The sequence below is a fragment of the Delphinapterus leucas genome, chromosome 4 (assembly GCF_059928025.1).
Source record: "Delphinapterus leucas isolate spDelLeu-1000000601 "Yukka" chromosome 4, BTC_Dleu_Yukka2, whole genome shotgun sequence".
NCBI lineage: Eukaryota > Metazoa > Chordata > Mammalia > Artiodactyla > Monodontidae > Delphinapterus > Delphinapterus leucas.
In genome coordinates, this window is record NC_143132.1 from 100,400,361 (window position 1) to 100,425,232 (window position 24,872).

General features: G+C 32.4%; 1 protein-coding gene across 1 annotated transcript in view; it reads left to right on the plus strand.

The window, feature by feature from the left end:
* The first annotated feature begins 4,318 nt into the window (after positions 1 to 4,318).
* Positions 4,319 to 24,872, plus strand: part of SI (sucrase-isomaltase) — a 100,354-nt gene continuing 79,800 nt past the window's right edge. Inside the window, exons 1-11 of the mRNA XM_089910924.1 lie at positions 4,319 to 5,934; positions 6,787 to 6,923; positions 8,527 to 8,644; positions 8,938 to 9,047; positions 15,789 to 15,940; positions 17,133 to 17,304; positions 18,732 to 18,831; positions 19,774 to 19,886; positions 22,883 to 23,008; positions 23,880 to 24,011; positions 24,099 to 24,218. Coding sequence (XP_089767050.1) covers positions 5,817 to 5,934; positions 6,787 to 6,923; positions 8,527 to 8,644; positions 8,938 to 9,047; positions 15,789 to 15,940; positions 17,133 to 17,304; positions 18,732 to 18,831; positions 19,774 to 19,886; positions 22,883 to 23,008; positions 23,880 to 24,011; positions 24,099 to 24,218 — 1,398 coding nt within the window. The 5' untranslated portion in view covers positions 4,319 to 5,816. The remainder of the gene's footprint in view (positions 5,935 to 6,786; positions 6,924 to 8,526; positions 8,645 to 8,937; positions 9,048 to 15,788; positions 15,941 to 17,132; positions 17,305 to 18,731; positions 18,832 to 19,773; positions 19,887 to 22,882; positions 23,009 to 23,879; positions 24,012 to 24,098; positions 24,219 to 24,872) is intronic.

Here is a 24,872-nt window from a genome sequence, read left to right on the forward strand (position 1 = left end):
TGATTTAGATCTGCTGAAGATGAGTTATCTGGAAACTTGGGTCTAAAAATTAGAGGAATAGCCATATCTAGAGCTAAAAAAACTGGAGAGTCAGCTGTGCAATCTATCAGTGAGTGATTAGACTGGGATACCAGCACTGATCATGGTTTCTCTAATGGTGCTGGCCTCTAGCTCCTTACATTGTCCTCTAAATTCCTTTGCATTCAATGTTTCATATGTGTCTTAAAGCAGGAACCTTGGCTTCTCTCTTTGTATTTGTATCTACTCTACCTACTTCCGGCTTCTAGAGGTAACAACTCAAACAAATTTAACAATTCCTAGAACCTGCTTACATTCCTTCTCCTCTCCCCATGTGGCCATTTTCCTTCTAGGTTTTTCATAGGCCTCTGAAAGAAATAGGACATTTTTGGTAATTCAGGTTTTTTTAGTACCTCTGCATCATCACTGTGAAAATCAGATTTTTCTCTTCTGTTGCATTCTGCTGGCCAGCAATACATGAAACTAGCATATTAAATCATATAACTTTTAACCTAAAGTGTATGTTTGATATACATAAGTTATACTGAAATACATACAGCAAAGTCCATGAAGAGAGTACTTAAATGTTCTGATTACTAAAAGTGTCAATCATCAGGTATGGTTTAATTTCACTCTTGGTTTTTACAACTGTTTTTGCCTATTGCCTATCCAACTCAATTTTTCTGTTATTTTACTTCATTAAGTTTTAACTGTTTGTACAATTTGTATATTAAAAAGTAAAATTTTTAAACTTATAATTGCTTTTAAAGAAAAACAATATATTTTAAGTTAAAATGCCTTCTTTCATTGCTGTATATAATTTCCCTATATCTATAATTGAGTACCCTTATACTGGGGTTTTGTCTAAATTTTCCTTCTAAGCAATTCATGAACACATTGCTTCCCTATTGGTGAGGTTAATGAATAGAACCAGAACTAGGGTGGGGGGATGTATGGAACAGAGGGAGCAAAAGGAACTAATCAAAGCAAAGCCCAGCTCATGGCACCAGAGAGGGAAATCTGGACACAAAATTGAAGATATAAAAATTTTAAATCACATGAAGCTTTTTAAATAGCACAAAAACTGTTACTTAAAATATGTCTACACATAAAAGAAAATCTAAAAGATGACTAATTAAAACTTGACACAGATTTAGTTTCAATTCAGAGATGTCGGAAACTGGAAAGAGTGTTTGCTCTTACTCCTAAAAAAGGGGAAAAAAGGTGGACAAACTGCTAATTAATTACTTTGTTTTGAAACAGTCAGAAAACTGAAATTGCAGGGAAAACAACTAACTTGAATTTTAAGGTTGATCCATGTTGTTGCATGACTCAATATTCATAACTCTTTACTGCTGATTAGTATGTCATTGTATACATATGCCAGGTGTTGACAGATACCTGAGGTGTTTCCAGTTTGGGGAAATTATAAAGTTGCTATAAACACAGATGCCGAAAATTTACAATCAACTTGTTTATATCTATTTGCTGGGATTTTTATTGAAATTATATTGAATATATAGATCTAATTGTTAAGAACAAGAACAACAATATTGAGTTTTCTAATCCATAAATATGGTTTATCTCTCCATTTATCTAGATCTTCGACTTCTTTCATCAACATTTTGCTGTTTTCAGAATAGAGATTCTACATATATTTTGTTAAATTTATACCCAAGTACTTATTTTTCATACTATCATAAATTATCTATTCACTTATATCTCTCTAAATATTGGGCTGGCCAAAAAGTTTGCTCGGGTTTTTCCATAACATGAAAAACCCGAACGCACTTTTTGGCCAACCAATATTTATAGCTATATCTATTCTTTCTATCTACCTATCTGTCTATTTTAGTTTCAGCTTCCAGTCATTCTTTGCTTTTATGTAGGAAGATGATTGACTTTTGTACATTGACTTTATATGCTGTGACTTGGCTACATTCACATTTTTGTTCTAGAAGATTTGGGTAGATTTAATGAGATTTTCCACTTGTATAATTATGTGCTTTGTGAATAGAGAGGAAATCACTTAAAATTTCTATTACATTGGATTTAGTTCTGCCTGTTGAGACTATTCTAGAATGATTCTTATCTTATTTCCATATCACTGCTCTTTCTATACTGGAAGTTCTCCTTTATATCTCCCCAGGGCTTAACAGTACTCCCTACATCTGCTTCTTTTACTGTTTCTCTTTAAACTCATATTCAGGATACTTCAAAAAACGAGTCAATCTACTCTATGTGACCACATTATTTTAATATATATTCCTTTGAAAAGGTAGTGCCCAGATTATATGCAGCATTCAAGTACTAACTGTTTCAGAGTCAAATTGTACTCTTTGTGGTAGCAGAGCTGTAATAATGGTAATAGACTATGTAAGCACATATAATTCTTGCAGTGAACCTATGAATAAGTATTTTTATTTCTAATTTGTAGATAAAGAGACTGAGGCTTGAAAAAATTAGCAAATGTGCCCAGAGTTTCTCAGGTATATGTGGTACAGCTGGTATTTGTACCCTAGTCTCTTATATCAAACCCGTTGCTCTTAAACATTATTCTAGCTTAAACCAGCAATATAATTGATAGCACATTTTTTTGTGTATGAAATTGTATTTACACTATAATTTTTGATAATAAAATTAGTGCTATAACTAATAAATAGATAAATAAAATGTTGATTTTATTTCTGTATTACTTATTTATATAGCTCTACTTTTACCTTTCATTCTTACGGATTTTGTCAGTTCTTAATAATTGCCTTTTATGAAATATTATCTGCTAATTGTTAGTTTCTGCAAATGTTTTTCAAACCCTAGCTTACAAATATATTTCCACTTTCCAGTGAGAGTTTAAATTTCACACAATGAGATAAAATAGTAATTAAAGCAACATCCAAATAGTAGAAGAAATACAATTTTGAAAAGAGAAAAAAACAATATAAATAAGTACTTTTATGTTCTTAAGCTAGCTCATAGCTTCCAGAAATCAAAGAGCATCTGAGAGCACAATTATTAATTAACTAGATTCCCAGAGAGAGATATTTACACAAGATGTTTTCAGGGTTAAGGTTTTTTTAGATTGCACGTTAGCAGAAGTTTATTAAATACTGATAGGCTGGTGAGAGTGCAATAAAACATTATGAGTAGCTCAATTTATAGCTGAGCAGTTTTCCCTGATCATTACTTTGGCAGCCTTGCCCAACTCTGGTACAACAGAGCAAAAAGACCAGACTAGGAAATAAGGTAAGTTTACCAATCATATGTCTTCGTTACTTTCGTGTTTCCAAGTAATTGTGTGTTCCTTTAATTCATGTTAGCAATATTCCTGTCTATCTGCACTTGTTTAAAATAGCAACTATAATATATTTTCATTTGCCATTTTAAATATATAGCCCCTTGTACTAAAACAGGAAAAAACATTTCTAAATTTCTTTAAAGATAGAATATTTTCTTTGCCCAGCTCTTCATTAAAATTTTTGTCAGACTCAAGTAGAATCATAGCAAGTTTAGTTGAATTGCTCTATATAGATGAAAATAAAGATAAAAAATATTTTGAAATGTAAAGAAATACTCTATGTATGATTAAATATATTTTATTTAAGAAAAATATATATGCCGAATAGAATGCTGCATTTATAAAGCATTTAATCTTTTGTATCTGATCTTTTAAAGATCAGTCAAGTTAGCATCTAATAAAGTATTACTCATTTTGAAAATAAATATACAGAGAAAGGACATCAGTATATAATTTCCCCAAAAATATTTTGCTTAAAATTACTGTGATCCAAAATACGATCACTGTAATTACCACATACAGCATATGAACAGCTTTAGTACTGATCATTTATAAGTACTCATATGAATAATTTAATTTAGGTACATTAATTTTATTCTGATTATTTTAGCTTAAAGAGGGTTAGCTTCAGGACAATGTGCACTTTTTCTTAGATTTCCCTTAACAAAAGAAATGCATAATCCTTTTTATTGCTTTTTGATCTCAAAGTGAAATTACTTTGAGTGATAGTTAAACTTATTTAAAATTAAACATTAAATGCAACTGTGTTGTTTCTCACATAACATTGAGCAACTGGGTTTCATTTTCTAAACAGCTGCTTAGATCATGTAGCTTTATTTAAATTTAGCTTACATTCATTCAGGTTCTCTGAAGATTCCTGACGTAATAAACAGTTTACATATCTATAACAGGAAATCATATGCTAAAATTGAATGCTAATCTTTAAACATTCAGTCATAAGGTATACTTTAAAAATTGAGCTTGTACTTATTCGATGTCAGGCTCTGAACTACTTTCATGATTCTTGCTATTAGGAATATAACAATCCAATGGAGGAAATTAACACATGTTTAAATAATTGCAATAGATATACTATGTGCTATTGTAAAATGGGAAGAGGATAGATAAACTCTACTTCTGAAAGTAGGAAAACATTCACAGATGACATGGCACTTGAACTGGGCATAAATTGGAGCTAACCCAGAAGAGCAAATGTGGAAGAATTGAAGAAAGATTAAACAGCATTTACTAAGAAGACATGTTATTCAAAAAAAAGATATTTCATTGGTGGGGATAAGATAAGGGTATAATTCTGAAAATATTCTGGAGGTAGAATCAACAGGACTTGTTGAATGATTTAATGTGGTAGAAAGATATGAAAGAGGGAAAAGAAGTTTTTAGGTTGGAACAACTGAGTATGTGAGCTGACATAGATAGCTACAGGAGGAGGGACTCGTATGAGAGGGCAAAAAATTTTATTTTAAAACCAGCAATCCAATCTATAAGAGCAATTACTGTGAAAATTCTGAATTTCTGTCTAGGTATATGCCATTGAATTAAAACATATAAAAACATAAAATACAGAAAAGCCATGGAAACTTAAAGACTAGGAGAGATAAGAGATGTATGGTCAAAACTAAGTTAAACAAATAAGTTTTAAGATAATTACTAGAGAAGAGCTCTTCCCTACCTACATTTAGGCACCTCTGGATGCTAACTCAGATGCATAATGTTATCTGAAATGAATATATATTTTTGATGTGAGAGTTTGGTATATTTTATTTGCTATTTAAGGGTGGAACTTGGAGAGCATGTAGTTTAATTTTTTTTTTTTAAGAAACAACTCCTAAATATATACCATATGTATGTGTGTATATATATATATCTGTGTGTGTGTGGTGTATATATATTTTACAACATTTTGTATTGTATTCTTTTATATAATTATATTTATTTTCTTTACCACATATTTACATTTATATTCTTTTCCACAGTATCCTTATAAGAAACCACTGTTGGAATTGGAGCGCAATAGTTATAGTACGAAGAACTGGAGTTTTTGACTTTGAAAAAAATAACATTTTCTCTAAGCCTGAAGTTCCTAATGAGTAAAATGTGAATAACAGCATCTCCTTCATACAAATGTTATGGAATTAAGGAACATAATGCAAGCATAAGCTTTCTTTGACTTGAAAAAATGTTCTAAAATGAGAGAGCAAGATGCACCTACTTGGAGATCTTTTTCCTTTTGTATTTTCATTTTAGTGTACTACTATAATGTGCATCACTAATTCATTCTTTTTACTTAAAACTGCATGTGTTGTTTACACTTTTGCCAATGTGTATTATTTTAGATTATAAACTGATAGAGCTGTCTGTAGCTCCACTTGTGTTATGCTTAGTAGACAAAAAAACCAAATGTGTATAATTTTATATTAATTATGGTCACTTATTGTAGTTGTATACTCTACATTTCAAACATATATTCCTTTTCTTTCTTTAGATGGCAAGGAAGAAATTTACTGGATTAGAAATCTCTCTGATTGTCCTCTTTGCTATAGTTACAATAATAGCTATTGCCCTAATTGCTGTTTTAGCAACTAAGACACCTGCTGTTGAAGGTAAATAATATTGAAAATACTTATTATAGTGAGGTTGAGATAAAGTTTACTACATAATAATTATGGATTTTGAAAAGTAATCTATATGAGATGAAATGCATGAAGAAAGGTCTCAGGTACGTTACACAATTACTCCAGCTTTTTCTATCCATTATATTGCAGGTTTTTCAATGAAGCATCATTGTAATTAAGGAATCTATGTGCTTTGATATTAATGGCCTTCCCCATATTGTGTTCCTTAAGAAATAGCAAAGAGGCAAAAGGATCAGGATGTTAATGAACAGTGGAATAATCATCTATAGTTACCAGTGAGGTTCTTCTAACTAGTAGGAAATCTCATTAGTGGGGTTTTACTCTGGGTTTCAGACACCTGCAGGGAGGCAGGGGGGAAATTTAGGGGGATAATCTCTTTGTCATAGGCTTAATTTTTTATTAAGAAGAGAGATGTTATATGAGAAAAACAGGTAGCAGGAATGAAACAGGCTTGAAACGTTTATCTTTTTTTTCTGAATATTTCTACCCATGTTTCTCCACCTTCTTTCTTCATCTCTAAAACACAATTTTTAAGCACAGTGGGAATATACATTTTGTTTCCTTTTGAATCTACCTCAAGACCTCCTGTGAATGTATTTTGATTCTCTGAAGGAACAGTCAACAGGGCTTTGACAGTTTTAAATATCATTTGGATCTTTCCCTTTTGGTGACTAGGACTTGAATTTGTGGGGTTTATTTAAATGCAAAGTTTATGTTAATTTTCATTATATATACATTTATGAATACTTTCAATGTATTTGTTACTTGAAAAATTAATTTAAAACGATGTTTTCTTTTATTGACCTTTTTCTTTCCCAGAAGTCAGTGGTTCTACCTCAAGCCCTGCTACCATTCACACAACCACTGTGTATCCTGGTTCAGGAAAATGTCCAAGTGTGCTAAATGATCTTATCAATGAGAGAATAAACTGCATTCCAGAACAATTTCCAACACAGGTCTGCAACAAAAGTCTTTAATATTTTTATGAATAGATACATAGTATGATAATTATATTAAGATAATTATATTAATTATTTACTATTGGATCAATTCCATATTTTTAAAACTCTAGCCATTAATTAGGCTGCATTTCTTTTTATTGTATTTATGTATGAACAGATGAGAGATAATGGAAATTACTGAGCTTGCTTTTCTGTACTTCCTTTCAATTCAAATTAACAAGTTAATATTTTCCCATGCTTAACAAGCTATTGTTAAAATATAAATCTTCATGAAATTCTATCCTCTCCAATCTACTTCTTAAAAAAAATGTATAACCTTTGACAATATAGAACATTTGAGAAAGATATCTACATTCTATTAAAGTATTTGTGATGATAACATTAAGAATAGTCTGTGGAAAACAAAGTAACTTTGATTCTTCTAATTTTTAAAAATTATTTTTTTATTATTTGGTAATTGGGGAGAAGGGGCTCAAATGGAGAAAAGTAAGTGTAACTGAATGGATTCACATAACCTTGACTCTCCCTTGGTCTTCATAACTTGCATGAGATTAAAATGTCAATGAGTGAATTTGTGTGTGTGTGTGTGTGTGTGTATTCCCATTTTGCAATGTCTATATCAAAAGTCACACATACTTTAGATTCTGTTAGGTAATGACCCTCCAAAATGCTCAGCTCCTATTTGCTCTCATTTGCAATATACATATTTGCATGTGTATGGGTGCACGCGTGTGTGTATGTGTACCTGATGCCATTTTAATTTGATGTTAAAAATAGGAGAGAAGTTAACAATGTATACTGTCAGCTGGTGAAAGTGGAGGCTTTTAACATTTTTTTCAAGACAAATAGCCAAGAAGAAAAAGCTCACAAGCATTCAAATTATGAAAACATGTCACATTAATAAATTTAAATATTAAATAGATTTTTGATTATACCAATGTTAACACACAGCAGCACCATGTGACTCAACTTTTACTGTAAACATATATAATTTTTCTTCCACTTCATATAAACTTTCCATATAGATCATAAAATTACTGAGAATTTAGTATTTTACTTTATTCATTGGATGTTGCAACAACTGGCACAAACTAGTTTAAATCATATTGAACTACTAATTTTCTGGAAATAACTACCTTAAACATTTTATGTAGACTTAAGTTTAGGGCCATATCTTCATCTTTATAGCCTCACTTGCAACTTGATACATAATTGGTACACAATAAATATTTTAGTTCTTCTGCATTGACTACATGACAACAGAATAGACTGTAATTATCCAGAGGGCAGGAACCTTTAAAATAACATGAGCTTACAATAATATGTATTGATATGTAAATCTGATAAATCACAACTCAGAACATCAGTCTCGGATAGGGTATAATTAATTCAATTCATCAAATATTTATATTTCTTCCAAATGAAAGGAACAAAATGATAAATGATATTTTAGCACATTATATATTTGAAGAAATAAGATTTTTTTTTAAACATTCACTCCGACATTTATTGGAATGAGTGTATGTTTGAAAAGTAGAGATTGACCCATATGATAACAATACTAACCCCATGATTCCTTTAATAAATGTTTTATCAGACACTTTGTGCAGCTCGAGGTTGCTGCTGGAGGCCATGGAATAATTCTGTTATTCCTTGGTGCTTCTTCGTAGATAACCATGGCTATAATGCTGAGGGAACAACATCAACAAATACTGGTGAGAAGTGTTCTATCATGATGATCCAACATATTTTACATTGAATGAAAAAAGTACATTTAAAAATTTTCTTTGGAAAGATATCTTAAATAAAATCAAATGGGAAATATGTACACAAAAATGTTCAATTTGGTATATTAAGGACATTTTTTGCATGATTGTATCTTCCAAATGAAAAAACAAAGTCATTATATGTGACAAGAAAGAAAATTAGAAAATGTGAAAATATTTAATACTTATTAATCTTTGTAAATAAAGTCATAATTCATGCAAACATTTTTTCTTTCTTTAAGGACTTGAAGCCAAATTAAACAGGATACCTTCACCAACACTATTTGGAAATGACATTAACACTGTTCTCCTCACAACTCAAAGTCAGACACCCAAGCGTTTCCGGTTCAAGGTTTGGTCTTTGAGATTTCTAAAGAAAAGTTATTAATAAAACACATTATGAATAGACTTTTCACCCCAACAAGACATTTCCCTCTTAATAAATATTTATTCCAAAGCAAAAAACTAGTTTAGACTCTTTACTCCACTTTTCTGAGACTGTCTACTCAAATATAACATAAGAAAATTTTCTCTGGCAGTAGTTTTTGGAGAATTTAATAATATAGTCAATGTAAAATATTTGGTACAGTGTCCTGAGAATAAACACTCAAAAAACTTTAGTAATTTTTGTTATTCAACTAAAGACTGTGATAAAACATTAGTTTAAAATTTAATTTGAGAAAGATGTTAATTGTTCTATATCAATGTGACACACTCTCTAGTTCTTTTTACTGATATCACTTCTAGTCATGATTTCTTTTTGAATTTTATTTTTTTATACATCAGTTTCTTATTAGTTATCTATTTTATACATATTAGGGCATATATGTCAATCCAAATCTCCCAATTCATCCCACCACAACAACCCTCCACCCTCACTTTCCCCCCTTGGTGTCCATACATTTGTTCTCTACATCTGTGTCTCTATTTCTGACTTGCACACCAGTTCATCTGTACCGTTTTGCTAGATTACACATATATGCGTTCATATACAGTATTTCTTTTTCTCTTTCTGACTTATTTTACTCTGTATGACAGTCTCTAGGTCCATCCACATCTCTACAAATGACCCAATTTCATTCCTTTTTATGAGAGTAATATTCCATTGTATATATGTACCACATCTTCTTTATCCATTTGTCTGTCGATGGGCATTTAGGTTACTTCCATGACCTGGCTATTGTAAATAGTGCTGCAATGAACATTGGGGTGCATGTGTCTTTTTGAATTATGGTTTTCTCTGGGTATATGCCCAGTAGTGGGATTGCTGGGTCATATGGTAGTTCTATTTTTAGGTTTTTAAGGAACCTCCATACTGTTCTCCATAGTGGCTGTATCAATTTACATTCCCACCAAGAGTGCAAGAGGGTTCCCTTTTCTCCACACCCTCTCCAGCATTTGTTGTTTATAGATTTTCTGATGATGCCCATTCTAAGCGGTGTGAAGTGATACCTCATTGTAGTTTTGATTTGCATTTCTCTAATAATTGGTGATGTTGAGCAGCTTTTCATGTGCCTCTTGGCCGTCTGTATGTCTTCTTTGGAGAAATGTCTGTTTAGATCTTCTGCCCATTTTTTGATTAGATTGTTTTTTATTTTTATTGAGCTGAATGAGCTGTCTATATATTTTGGAGATTAATCCTTTTTTTGTTAATTCGTTTGCAAAAGTTATCTCCCATTCTGAGGGTTGTCATTATATTTTGTTTATAGTTTCCTTTGCTGTGCAAAAGCTTTTAAGTTTCATGAGGTCCCATTTGTTTATTTTTGTTTTTATTTCCACTACTCTAGGAGGCGGGTCGAAAAGGATCTTGCTGTGATTTATGTCAAAGAGTGTTCTTCCTATGTTTTCCTCTAAGAGTTTTATAGTGTCCTGTGTTACATTTAGGTCTTTAATCCATTAGGAGTTTATTTTTGTGTATGGTGTTAGGGAGTGTTCTAATTTCATTATTTTACATGTAACTGTCCAGTCTTCTCAGCACCACTTATTGAAGAGACTGTCTTTTTGCCATTGTATATCCTTGCCTCCGTTGTCATAGATTAGTTGACAATAGGTGCGTGGGTTTATCTCTGGCCTTTCTATCCTTTTCCATTGATCTGTTTTTGTGCCAGTACCATATTGTCTTGATTACCATAGATTTGTGGTATAGTCTGAAGTCAGCGAGTCTGATTCCTCTAGGTCTGTTTTTCCCCTCAAGATTGCTTTGGCTATTCAGGGTCTTTTGTGTCCATACAAATTTTAAAATTTTCTTTTTCTAGATCTGTAAAAAATGCTTTTGGTAATTTGATAGGGATTGCACTGAATCTGTAGATTGCTTTAGGTAGAATAGTCATTTTCACAATATTGATTCTTCCTATCCAAGAACATGGTATATCTCTCCATCTGTTTGTGTCATCTTTGATTTCTTTCATCAGTGTCTAATAGTTTTCTGAGTTCAGGTCTTTTACTTCCTTAGGTAGGTTTATTCCTAGGTATTTTACTCATTTTGTTGCAATGATAAATGGAAGTGTTTCCTTAATTTCTCTTTCAGATTTTGCATCATTAGTGTAGAGGAATGCAAGAGATTTCTGTGAATTAATTTTGTATCCTGCAACTTTATAAAATTCATTGATTAGCTCTAGCAGTTTTCTGGTGGCATCTTTAGGATTATCTGTGTATAGTATCATGTCATCTGCAAACAGTGACAGTTTTACTTCTTTTCCAATTTTTATTCCTTTTGTTTCTTTGTCTTCTCTGATTGCCATGGCTAGGACTTCCAAAGCTATGTTGAATAATAGTGGTGAAAATGGACATCCTTGTCTTGTTCCTGATCTCAGGGGAAATGCTTTCAGTTTTTCACCATTGAGAATGATGTTTGCTGTGGGTTTGTCGTATATGGCCTTTATTATGTTGAGTTAGAGTCCCTCTATGCCCACTTTTTGGAGGGTTTTTGTCATAAATCGGTGTTGAATTTTGTCAAAAGCTTTCTCTGCATCTACTGAGATGATCATATGTTTTTTATTCTTCAGTTTGTTAATATGGTGTATCACATTGATTGATTTGTGTATATTGAAGAATCCTTTCATCCTTGGGAAAAATCCCACTTGATGTGGTGCATGACACTTTTAAGGAGTTGTTGTATTCTGTTTGCTAGTATTTTGCTGAGTATTTTTGCACTTATATTCATCAGTGATGTTGGCGTGTCATTTTCTTTCTTCTGGTTTTGGTATCAGGGTGATGTTGGCCCCGTAGAATGAGTTTGGGAGTGTTCCTTCCTCTGCAATTTTTTGGAAGAGCTTGAGAAAGATGGGTGTTAGCTCTTCTCTAAATGTTTGATAGAATTCACTTTAACCATCTGGTCCTGGACTTTTGTTTGTTGGAAGATTTTAATCACAGTTCAAATTTCAGTGCTTGTGATTGGTCTGCTCGTATTTTCTATTTCTTCCTGGTTCAGTCTTGGAAGCTTATACCTGTCTAAGAATTTGTCCTTTTCTTCCAGGTTGTCCATTTTATTGGCATAAATTTGCTTGTAGTCGTCTCTTATGATGCTTGTATTTCTACGGTGTCCATTGTAACTTTTCCTTTTCATTTCTAATTTTATTGATTTGGGTCCTCTCCCTCTTTTTCTTGATGAGTCTGGCTAAAGGTTTATCAATTTTGTTTATCATCTCAAAGAACCAGCTTTTAGTTGTATTGATTTTTGCTATTGTTTTCTTTGTTTCTATTTCATTTATTTCTGCTCTGATATTTATGATTTCTTTCCTTCTACTAACTTTGGGTATTGTTTGGTCTTCCTTCTCTAGTCCCGTTAGGTTTAGGTTAGACTGTTTGAGGTTTTTCTTGTTTTCTGAGGTAGAATTGTATTGCTATATACTTCCCTCTTAGAACTGCTTTTGCTGCATCCCATGGGTTTTGGATCATCGTGTTTTCATTGTCATTTGTCTCTAGATATATTTTGATTTCCTCTTTGGTTTCTCCTGTGATCCCTTGGTTATTTATCCACATAATGTTTAGCCTCCATATGTTTGTGTTTTTTACGTTTCAGTCCCTGTAATTGATTTCTAATGCCATAGCGTTGTTGTCAGAAAACATGCTTGATATAATTTCAATTTTTTAAAATTTACTGAGGCTTGATTTGTGACCCAAGATGTGATCTATCCTGGAGAATGTTCCATGTGCACTTGAGAAGAAAGTGTAATCTGCTGATTTTGGATGGAATGTCCTGTAAATATCAATTAAATCTATCTGGTCTATTGTGTCATTTAAAGCTTCTGTTTCCTTATTAATTTTCTGTCTGGATGATCTGTCCATTGGTGTAAGTGAGGTGTTAAAGTCCCCCACTATTGTTGTGTTACTGCCAATTCCCTCTTTTATAGCTGTTATTTATTGAGGTGCTGCTATGTTGGGTGCATATGTATTTATAATTGTTACGTCTTCTTCTTGGATTGATCCCTTGATCATTATGTAGTGTCCTTCCTTGTCTCTTCTAACATTCTCTATTTTAAAGTCTATTTTATCTGATATAAGTATTTCTACTCCTTTTGATTTCCGTTTGCATGGAATATTTTTCCAACCCCTCACTTTCAGTCTGTATGTGTCCCTAGGTCTGAGGTGGGTCTCTTGTAGACAGCATATATATTTGTCTTCTTTTTGTATCCTTTCAGTGAATCTGTGTCTTTTGGTTAGAGCATTTAATCCATATCTTTTAAGGTAATTATCAATATGTATGTTCCTGTTACCATTTTCTTAATTGTTTTGGGTTTGTTTTGTAGGTCCGTTTCTTCTCTTGTGTTTCCCAGTTAGAAAAGTTCCTTTAACATTTGTTGTAGAGCTGCTTTGGTGGTGCTGAATTCTCTTAGCTTTTGCTTGTCTGTAAAGCTTTGATATCTCCATCGAATCTGAATGAGATCCTTGCCGGGTAGAGTAATCTTGGTTGCAGGTTCTTTCCTTTAGAAAGAAAATAGTTTTTCTTTCCTTTCATCATTAAAATATATCATGCCACTCCCTTCTGGCTTGTAGAGTTTCTGCTAAGAAATTAGCTGTTAACCTTATGGGATTTCCCTTGTATCTTGTCATTTTTCCCTTGTTGCTTTTAATAGTTTTTCTTTTCCTTTAATTTTTGTCAATTTGATTACCATGTGTCTCGGCTGGTTTCTCCTTGGGTTTATCCTGCCTGGGACTCTCTGCACTTCCTGGACTTGGGTGGCCATTTCCTTTCCCACGTTAGGGAAGTTTTTGACAATAATCTCTTCAAATATTTTCTCAGGTCCTTTCTCTCTTCTCCTTCTGGGACCCCTATATTGCAAGTGTTGGTGCATTTTATATTGTCCCAGATGTCTCTTAGGCTCTCTTCATTTCTTTTCATTCTTTTATCTCTATTCTGTTCCATGGCAGTGAAGCCTACCATTTTGCCTTCCAGGTAACTTATCCGTTCTTCTGCCTCAGTTATTCTGCTATTGATTCCTTCTAGTGTATTTTTCATTTCAGTTATTGTATTGTTCATCTATGTCTGTTTGTTCTTTAATTCCTCTAGGTCTTTGTTAAACATTTCTTGCACCTTCTCAGTCTTTGCCTCCATTCTTTTTCCAAGGTCCTGGATCATCTTCCCTATCACTATTCTGAATACTTTTTCTGGAAGGTTGCTTATCTCCACTTTATTTAGCGTTTTTCTGGTTTTTATCTTGTTCCTTCATCTGGTACATAGTCCTCTGCCTTTTCATTTTGTTTCTCTTTCTGTGAATGTGGTTTTCCTTCCACAGGTGGCAGGATTGTAGTTCTTTTTGTTTCTTCTGTCTGCCTTCTGGTGGATGAGGTCATCTAAGAGGCTTGTGCAAGCTTCCTGATGGGAGGGACTGGTGGTGGGTAGAGCTAGGTTTTACTCTGGTCAGCAGAGTTCAGTAAAACTTTAATCCACTTGTCTGCTGGTAGGTGGGGCTGAGTTCCCTCCCTGTTGGTTGTTTGGCCTGAGGTGACTGAGCACTGGAGGCTACAGGCTCTTTGGTGGGGCTAATGGCAGACTCTGGGAGGGCTCATGCCAAGGAGTACTTCCCAGAACTTCTGCTGCCAGTGTCCTTGTCCCCATGGTGAGCTACAGCTACCCCCCGCCTCTGCAGGAGACCCTCCAAACCAGCAGGTAGGTCTGGTTCAGTCTCCTATGGGGTCACTGCTCCTTTCTCCTGGGTCCTTATGTACACACTACTTTGTTTGTGCCCTCCAAGAGTAGAGTCTCTGTTTCCCTCAGTCCTGTTGAAGTTCTGCAATCAAATCCCACTAGCCTTCAAAGCCTGATTCTCTGGGAATTCCTCATCACATTGCCAGACCCCTAGGCTCAGGAGCCTGCTGCGGGGCTCAGAACCTTCACTGTAGTGGGTAGACTTCTGTGGTATAATTGTTCTCCAGTTTGTGAGTCACCCACCCAGTGCTTATGGGATATGATTTTTATTGTGATTGTACCCCTCCTTCCATCTCACTGAGGCTTCTCCTTTGTCTTTGGATGTCGGGTATATTTTTGGTGAGTTCCAATGTCTTCCTGCTGATGACTGTTCATTAATTAGTTGTGATTCCAGTGTTCTCACAAGAGGGAGTGCTGTAGTCATGATTGTAAAGAAATTAATTTCTGCTATTATTTTACCAAGTAGTTTACTAGTATCGTCTTTTGGATTTGGCAGTGAAAACACTATATCCTTTGTACATTACCTTTTAGCCACAATTTCACAAAAATTAAGATTTTATTTTAAACAAAATTCAAAATTCTTGCAGGAGTTTTAAGCAGGTGATCACTGAAATGTAACAAGGATAATTAAATTACAAAATCCCAGTATTCAAGAATCAATATGTAGTAATACTATCATTATTTTTTTATATTGGTCAATAAAAATTTTTATTTGATTTAGTACCATTATGACCAACTAATTCTATTAATTCTTTTACAGTTTATTCTGTACATATCCATTCAGCAATATTAAAGTTAAGTTTATGACTAGATTAATAGCTCATCTATAAAATTATTAAGTTTATTATTTCATGTTTAGAACTCGCATTTAATACTTAGTTCAGAATTGAAAAATTAAATAACAGTTTTGAATCAAATAATGCTAATTTTTCAAAATCTTTGCAGATTACTGATCCAAATAATAGAAGATATGAAGTTCCTCATCAGTTTGTAAAAGAATTTAGTGGAACTGCAGCTTCTGATACATTGTATGATGTGAAGGTTATAGACAATCCATTTAGCATTAAAGTTTATAGAAAAAGCAATGATAGACTTTTGTAAGTAATTATTTTATATTAATAAAAGATTAAATAATTGGTCACTTTTATTATATCATCATAGAATTATGAAAGTCTTAATTTTAGGGCATTTTCAGAAAGATTAAATTTCCTTCCAAAAGAGGGTGGGTGTACATGTTTTAAAGATTATAATGTTAAAGGGATTTTAATTTCTCATGGAAGAAAGGACCAAGAACATGAATGAAAGTATAGAAATGGGGCCAACCAAAGTTGAAGGTGAAGAGCATCACTGATACAATCTAAGCTTTGTTTATATTTTTGCATACTTAAAACTCCTGTTGTGTCTTTTCCCCATTATTTATCATATTCTGTTGTCAATTTGTAGCATCAAATAGTTACTAAGCAGAGAGTGATGAATTTCCATAGTACAATTAGAGGATTTTTCATATATATGTATGAAATTAAATTGAGTATATATTAACATATAATAAATTTAAATTACTATACATATATTAATTTAAATATTACCTGAATGCCTTCATTATAAATGTATTTTGAGGGATACTTGTTGCAAAGAATTTAATAATTTTCAAGATTATAACCCTTGAATCTCCAAGAAAGTTTAATTAAATAATTGTCAAGACTGAATCTCAGCAATTATTTTCTGTAAATATATTTTAATAACTTGTTATTGAGTTTATGTTAAATCACAAAAGAAATGCTGTTTAACATTTCTCATAGTATATATTTGATATGCATAAAACATGTAACCTTTCTGTTTTTGGAAAAATAATTTTGAACTTAATTTTAATATGTATATTAGAGGTGCAGAAACCAGTATAGTACTGTATTTTAAAACTCTGTCTCTGTAGCAAAGCAGAACTATGTCTGAAATTTGGCTCTGCTGCCTAACCTTGAAAACATGAATAAATCTGTCCAATTTGTGTCATTTGTGAAATGAAATTTTTAATGGTAGTTATGCTTTAGGATTTTGGTGAAGATAAAAGGAGAGAATGCATGTGAAGAATCATATTGATGATGATGAAACAAATTGTGTTGATGGAATTAACAAGTTCTGGTTATGGTATAAAATTCATGTGTTACTAAGAATTGATCACAGCTAAAGACTGACATATTTAAAATGAAATATTCTGGATGATAATATAGACCTGTATTTAGTAGAACATTTTATATGTTTCTAGCTCATTTATTTATTTATTTCATACTACAGGTTTGACACCAGCATTGGTCCACTGGTATACTCTGACCAGTATTTACAGATCTCAGCCAGACTTTCCAGTGAATATATTTATGGTATTGGGGAACATATTCATAAGAGATTTCGTCATGATTTATATTGGAAAACATGGCCAATTTTTACTCGGGATCAACTTCCTGGTGATGTAAGCCACTCTCTTTCTTGTTATAGATAAAATAGGTATATTTGAGGATAATTTTAGCCTATTTGAAACCATCATTTATTTGATGTCAGTGATACACATTCCAGAAGCTTGTTTACTTTAGGGGTGAGGATTGATATCAAAGTCCTAAAATAATTAAGTGAACAACTGATTTTATGAATATTTAAAAAGATATTTTCAATTTATGAATGTTTTCTTTTGATTTTCACTTTTATATTTTATCATTCCACTCTTGTACTTAAACCTATCAAGGGTTAGTTATTGCACAAGAATAATTCCAAACACCTTGTTCTACATGGCTTCGTATGATATGGTGTCTGCCTATCTATTGAACATCATGTCCTGCATCTATACCCACTTTTTCCTTTACCATAACATATGATCATCTTAAGTTCACATATTTTCACAAGAGCTTGGTTCTCTTTGTACGTGCTAAACCTTGAAGTTCTTTATCATTTATACAAGTCATTGATAGTTCGGTTGGTTTCACCTCATAATAACTTTTCCCAAACTCCTCCATGCAGAATTAATCTTTACTTTCTAACCCTTTATTCATATTTTAATATGATAACCATCACAGTGTATTATTTGTATATACATTTGTCTGTACTTCTGGAATATGTGACTCTTCGGGACAAAGACCATACCATTAAAAAAACTCTTTTTTTATTCATTCATGATTGCTTTGAGTCAAATGTTAATGATTTTTTAAATGCTGATGCGCTTTCATTCCTCAAAATGAATGTGAGTTATTGTTTTAAAGACCCTCATTTCATACAAAAATATTAATAAATTTTGCCAATCTTTGTTTACAGCATCACTGTCTATAATAAACACCAGGCTAATAAATACCTCATAGCTATTTTCATACATCTTTCCTTTGAACTTCCATACCCAATCAGTCAAGAAGCCTTTCTTCTTTCACTTTTTTAGTTCATTTCCAATTTTCCTCCACCACTTCATCTACTCATCAGCTCTCAACCACTGTACTGCAAAAGTTCTATGAGGGTGGACATCATTTTGGAATTCCCTGCGATACCTTGGGCATACATGAGACATAATGGATAAGCATGCTATTACCCTATCACAGACAGCTTTTTTTTAAAATTGAAGTATAGTTGATTAATATCTTATAAAAACTCATTTAATCATAATAAAACATAAAGGAAAGTAAACTATTAATAGTATAATATATAGTTATATATTTATATCTTAATGTATTAATAATTAAAATAGGTTCAATGTTTTTTGTGCTACAATATTTCATATGGTACTTATATAGAGAAAATTGTTATAGGAGTATGGGAGTAAGTTAAATATGAAGAGTAAATTACAAGAATAAATTGGAGTCCATAAAGTCCATTTTCAGTGTATAATCTTTTTATTTTAAATAAATTTATGCCTTATAGAATAATAATAATTTATATGGCCATCAAACATTCTTCATGTGCATTGAAGATACTTCTGGAAAGTCATTTGGTGTTTTCTTAATGAACAGCAATGCAATGGGTAAGAGTAATTTATCTGATAATATATTTAAATGAGACTTGAAATGTTTTAACTGCTTTCTTTATTCCAATCATAGGTATTGTATACCAGAGTAAACTTTGTTTTTACTGATTTAGAAGGTGAAATTATTATAAGCATGTTTTGTAGTTAGTGAGACATGGATTTTTGCATATCTGTGCTTCTGTCTGGGGGAAAGTATGCTGTATTGTGATATTCGGGCACTTCAGTTTCCCTGCAGAGGAACACTGAACACATCCATGCAAATGAATATTCCCATTCACATAGCCTTATTTGTTAAGATAAGTTAATATGTCACTCCAGATAAAAAAGAGAAAGGTCTATATGGGGATAAAAAGAAGGAAGAATGATTTTTTTTTAAGTTTATCATAATTCAGGTAGTGTAGAACCTTTTGTTTTTTAATGTTGTGAATAATGCAATACCTCAATTGGATAGGTGAATCAGTGATAGTAAAAACTACAAAAATTCAAGCAAGAGCTGTATACCATATGGTTATACAGACAATTACTATGTCTTGCATATAGACAAATTAAAAACCTATGTAGTTTTTTTCTTAGAAATCAACATGTGATAATATGATCTTTCACAGAATCTTCAATTAAAATAACTAATTGAAATGCAATTTTGAAAAGAAATCTTTTTGTTGTAAAAAGATGTATCCTCTATCCCCTGCTAAGCAGTTTCTAGAGGAGCTTTTGCCAACATCTGTAAAAGGCAGCTCTGGAATATCCTATCTTAAACCTCATGTATGGTGGCATTCCACTTTTCTCCTATATTCTTATCTTCAATACCTTATCTTAATCATTTAAAAAAACTGTAAAACTATGTGATTAATACAAAGTACTTTAAATAGACATTGCAATTATTTTATCACATGTACATGTTTACTATTTACATATGCTTCTCCAATTTTTGTTTTGTAGAGATTTTCATCCAGCCTACTCCAATAGTAACTTACAGAGTTACAGGTGGCATTCTGGACTTTTACATTTTTCTAGGAGATACTCCAGAACAAGTAGTTCAACAGTATCAAGAGGTGTGTTTCAGGTTTATTTTATAAATTTTTTTCTACCATACTTTCAAACATGTCTACATATTAAAATGATTTTAGCTAAGATATTTGAGGCCTTTTAGCTAAATATATTTTTAAACCGTACCATTTTTCAGATATGAGAAAGTGGTTTTTATTTTTGTTTTTGTTATACAGTGACACCTAGGTATATTTAGATGTCTACATTTCAGATATCAAGTTGTTTCTTGCTTCTAGGTAGGTGAGTTCAGTAGTTGGATTCCTTTGAGATGTTGCATATTAAATCTTTACTTATTCATGACCTTCTTTGGTGGGATAAAACAAAAGGAAGTATCTTATCTTCAAGTCTGAGGATACGTAATGGCCATATAGGTCATACATCCCTTTGATAAGAATCTTAGAGGCAAGTGAGTTATGAGGAAGGCTAGTGAAACTTGCTGTTAATGTACCATAGGTAAATTCCAGGAAAATTGGCTCTGGCACTCAGACTTAGAAGGACAGATATTGAAACATAGTCTGAAGTCTTAACTTCTTGAGGTTATGTCTAAACAACTCTCATTTACCTATTAAATAGCATCTTAGTGTGCCTAAGCCCAAGATGGACCTTAGAAAGTTGAGGCATCCAAGGCTTATTTTGAGCCTAATTCTAGACGTTTCTCCCATGTAAATTGTTCTCCTGTGACTTGTTAGTGTATATAATTTCTGGTGTTATTATGAAAAATCATTTTTATAGATACAAGATTTAAGAATAGTCCTATTTATAACATCTTATTTTATTGATAAATCTCTTGACATATAAGTCCCATTTTCAAAATGATCTCAAAAGAGAAGCAATTACTATCAAAAACTTTAGTTAGGATCTAAAAACCTGAAATAAGTGTAGGTAGGGTTTTACACAATTGAATAATTTACAATGTCTAGCAGTTCCCAAATTGCTGTTCATAAATGTGAATTTCAGAAAGGCAACAAGATTTACAGTCTCTATAATATGAAATCATGGTTATTATATACAGTTATCACACCATCAAAAGAGGGGACAGCACATTTTTGTAAGAATTTGATATTTTATTTGTGAAGTATTAGTTGGGATAGTTGTCTATTACATGCTGGGTAAAGTCTGTGGTCAGCAGTAGTTGAGTTTGAGTCATGTTTGACATGAGAATGCAGCATTCATGTGATATAGCAGTCCACTAGCATACATCATTTTATGGGCAGACTTGTAGAAGCTTGAATTTAAAGAATAAGATAAATGACTTGTATAGAATATAGCACTATTAATCACTGCTGCATTTCAATGGGGCTCAAATTATGTAGAGAGAGACAAAAGAAACTACTTCTTGTTTGAAGGAAAACAAATTATCCTCTCTGTATAAATTAATACATTAGTGGTCCCAGTATGTCAAAATTTAAAACATAATGCATTTGAATGACTAGATCGTTTCATAAGGTTTAAAGATAATATATACATATAAGGTATAAGATGAATAGTACATAAATTAATATAATATGTAATAAAATATGTTTTATACACTTCTATGAAAATAAATTATGTGATACATATAATACATACACACACACAGAAATTTCAATCACATGTCCAAATCTTTAAAGGAGTTCAATGGAACATAAGGTGTTTATGAATAGAGTTTAAACATACTGAGTTTTGGGGGATTTTTATTTGATACCAAGTTTTTAAAAATTAATTTAATGCTTAAATTGAATAGAATACAATAACCTGAGTATTTTTTTTTACATAGCACTATTTTTTAACATCTTTATTGGAATATAATTGTTTTACAATAGTGTGTTAGTTTCTGCTTTATAACAAAGTGAATCAGTTATACATACACATATATCCCCATATCTCTTCCCTCTTGCGTCTCCCTCCCTCCCACCCTCACTATCCCACCTCTCTAGGTGGTCACAGAGCACCAAGCTGATCTCCCTGTGCTATGCGGTTGCTTCCCCCTAGCTATCTATTTTACATTTGATAGTGTATACATGTCCATGCCACTCTCTCACTTTGTCCCAGCTTACCCTTCCCCCTCCCCATATCCTCAAGTTCATTCCCTAGTAGGTCTGCCTCTTTATTCCCGTCTTGTCCATAGCACTTTTTAGACATATATGATGAAGAAATCATGGATCCAAAAAAATGTATATTACATAAAGATACATATATATAAACATATATATATAAATACCTAAACCAAAGAAAACCCATCATGCCAAATAAGATATTTGTCTTAATGTAACCTAATACTTAGTTTTTGGTGAAAAAACTTAATATCAGTTGCACTCATCTTTCCATGTGCAAAATCCTGTGCTCTGTTTTGATGAGACACTGGTGCTCTGTTGTGAGTTTGCAGTGAGCCTGCTTGGGCCACCAGAGAGTGGGAGGAGAAGGGCCCATTTGGTCCTTGGTGGAGGGAAGAAACCAATGTCCTACATGGGAATATAAGTACCTTATGAAATAACTGCCTGGGATTCTTGTAGAAATATATTTTATTAATATTTTTGCAAACTCAGAGAGAAATAAGTGCCAAAATGCAAGGGAATAGAAATTGTATACTTTTAAACATCATTTTTTTCTTATGTGATGATCATTCATTCATTCATTCATTTTGTTGCTACAAGAAGTGGGAGTGTGGTGGGACAATTTTCTTTTTCTCAAATCTCTTTAATGCTATTATTTTATTCTCTTTTTTAACTTTCCATGCAGGGCAAAATATACTTTTGTAGATGCTACTTTTTTAAGTGCTACCTTTCTGATTTTTTAACACAAAATTAACAAAAGATGAGTGACAGAACATAAACTTGCTAAGTGTTTCATAACAAAATTCTAAGAGAATATCCAGGACACATTTAGAATGCAGACACAAAATCTTTGTTTAAAATATATAGTTAAACTCAAATCAGTGTTAGAGATGTAACAATAAGAAGCATATTAATATTTGTTTCTAATATTCATTATTGAGACTAATTAAATATCCATTTACTTCAAGCTCATTGGACGACCAACAATGCCAGCATATTGGAGTCTTGGATTCCAACTTAGTCGCTGGAATTATAAGTCACTTGATGTAGTGAAAGAAGTGGTACGAAGAAATCGGGAAGCTGGCATACCATTTGTAAGTAGGATGAAGGGTTTGTGGGAATATATTTCAAGTTAAATGTTGTCATATAATAATAAGTGTAGGAAATTGTCAGGATTATCATATATACCATATAGATATAAATATAAATTATTAAGCTGCTTTTTTAATGATAAAGTACACATTATGTCCATATGCAATGTATAGGCCTACCTGAATTTTGAGAACTGATTATGAGTTATACTACACTAGAACACATGTTGAAGTGTGAACAAAATTATAGTCAGTTTTTTAAATATACTTTATTTTTAGAGCTTATATACTTTTTAATGTAATAAAATTTTAATGTATTTTATGTAATGTGCAGTTTTGTTTTTTATACAAAGAACCCATATATGTACATATACATATATATATGTATATATATTGACCTAATACATACCCAGTGATCATAACTGAAACAAATGTGAATAATCATTTAATGCTTTTGTACTTTAGAATTAGAAAAACTAGTTTTATAAGCAATATCATTGTGTCTTTAGTGAAATAAAAGAGATCTAAGTTCATTTACTTTTTTTTTTTTTTTTTTTTTTTTTGCGGTACGCGGGCCTCTCACTGTTGTGGCCTCTCCCATTGTGGAGCACAGACTCCGGATGTGCAGGCTCAGTGGCCATGGCTCACGGGCCTAGCCGCTCCACGGCATGTGGGGTCTTCCCAGACCGGGGCACGAACCCGTGTCCCCTGCATCGGCAGGCAGACTCTCAACCACTGCTCCACCAGGGAAGCCCTAAGTTCATTTACTTTTTAATCATTATATTTATAATATAAATTCTTTGGACTTAAAGGTTGAGGTGATTAGAGGCTTCTTTCAGTACTGTTTATTGAAATATACTCTGCTAATTTTCAGGATACACAGGTCACTGATATTGACTATATGGAAGACAAGAAAGACTTTACTTATGATCAAGTTGCATTTAATGGCCTCCCTGAATTTGTTCAAGATTTGCATGACCATGGGCAGAAATATGTCATCATCTTGGTAATAACTGATTATATATATTAATTTTTACTATTTACACATTTGTAAATTAATTGATTTTCTATAGTTTCTTTTCTCAATTATTAGGACCCTGCAATTTCCATAGAGAAACGTGCCAATGGAGCAGCATATGAAACCTATGAAAGGGGAACTGCACAAAATGTGTGGGTAAATGAGTCAGATGGGACTACAGCAATTATTGGAGAGGTAAAGCATGATACTCATTAAGTTTGTGTTGCTCAGATTTTCTGTTGTGCAACATCAAGGTGTTTCTGAGTGTGTGTGTGTGTGTGAGTTTGTGTGTGTGTGTGTGATTTTATTTCCTTTCAAATCTGGATTTGATATTTAACTGCATAGAGAAATTTTAGAGGAAATATTTCAATTACCTCTAAAACAGTTTTTGTAGAAAGATAATTTTCAGTGACATAAACAAAACTAATGGTAAAAAGTATGATAAATTATTTGGATTATTGTAAAATTCTGATCATTTGATGTAAAATAATTGTATGTATAAACTGAGTACTTAAATGCTGGGTAATAAGATTTATAGTGTACATCTTCACAATGAAATCATAAGATAGCTATGATTAAAATTATTACTTTACATGTGGAAAAAAGTGAATTTGAGAGAGGTAAGGTAACTTTCCTCATGTCAGAGAATTAATAAGGAGCAGTGTCAGGAAACAGCCTAGCTCCAAAAGGCATAATTTTTAACCAGAACAAATATTCTTTTGGAGACAACTTTATAAGACATATCAAAAACTCATATCAGATAAAATAGACTTTAAAATAAAAAATGTTACAAGAGACAAGGAAGGACACTACATAATGATCAAGGGAGCAATCCAAGAAGAAGATACA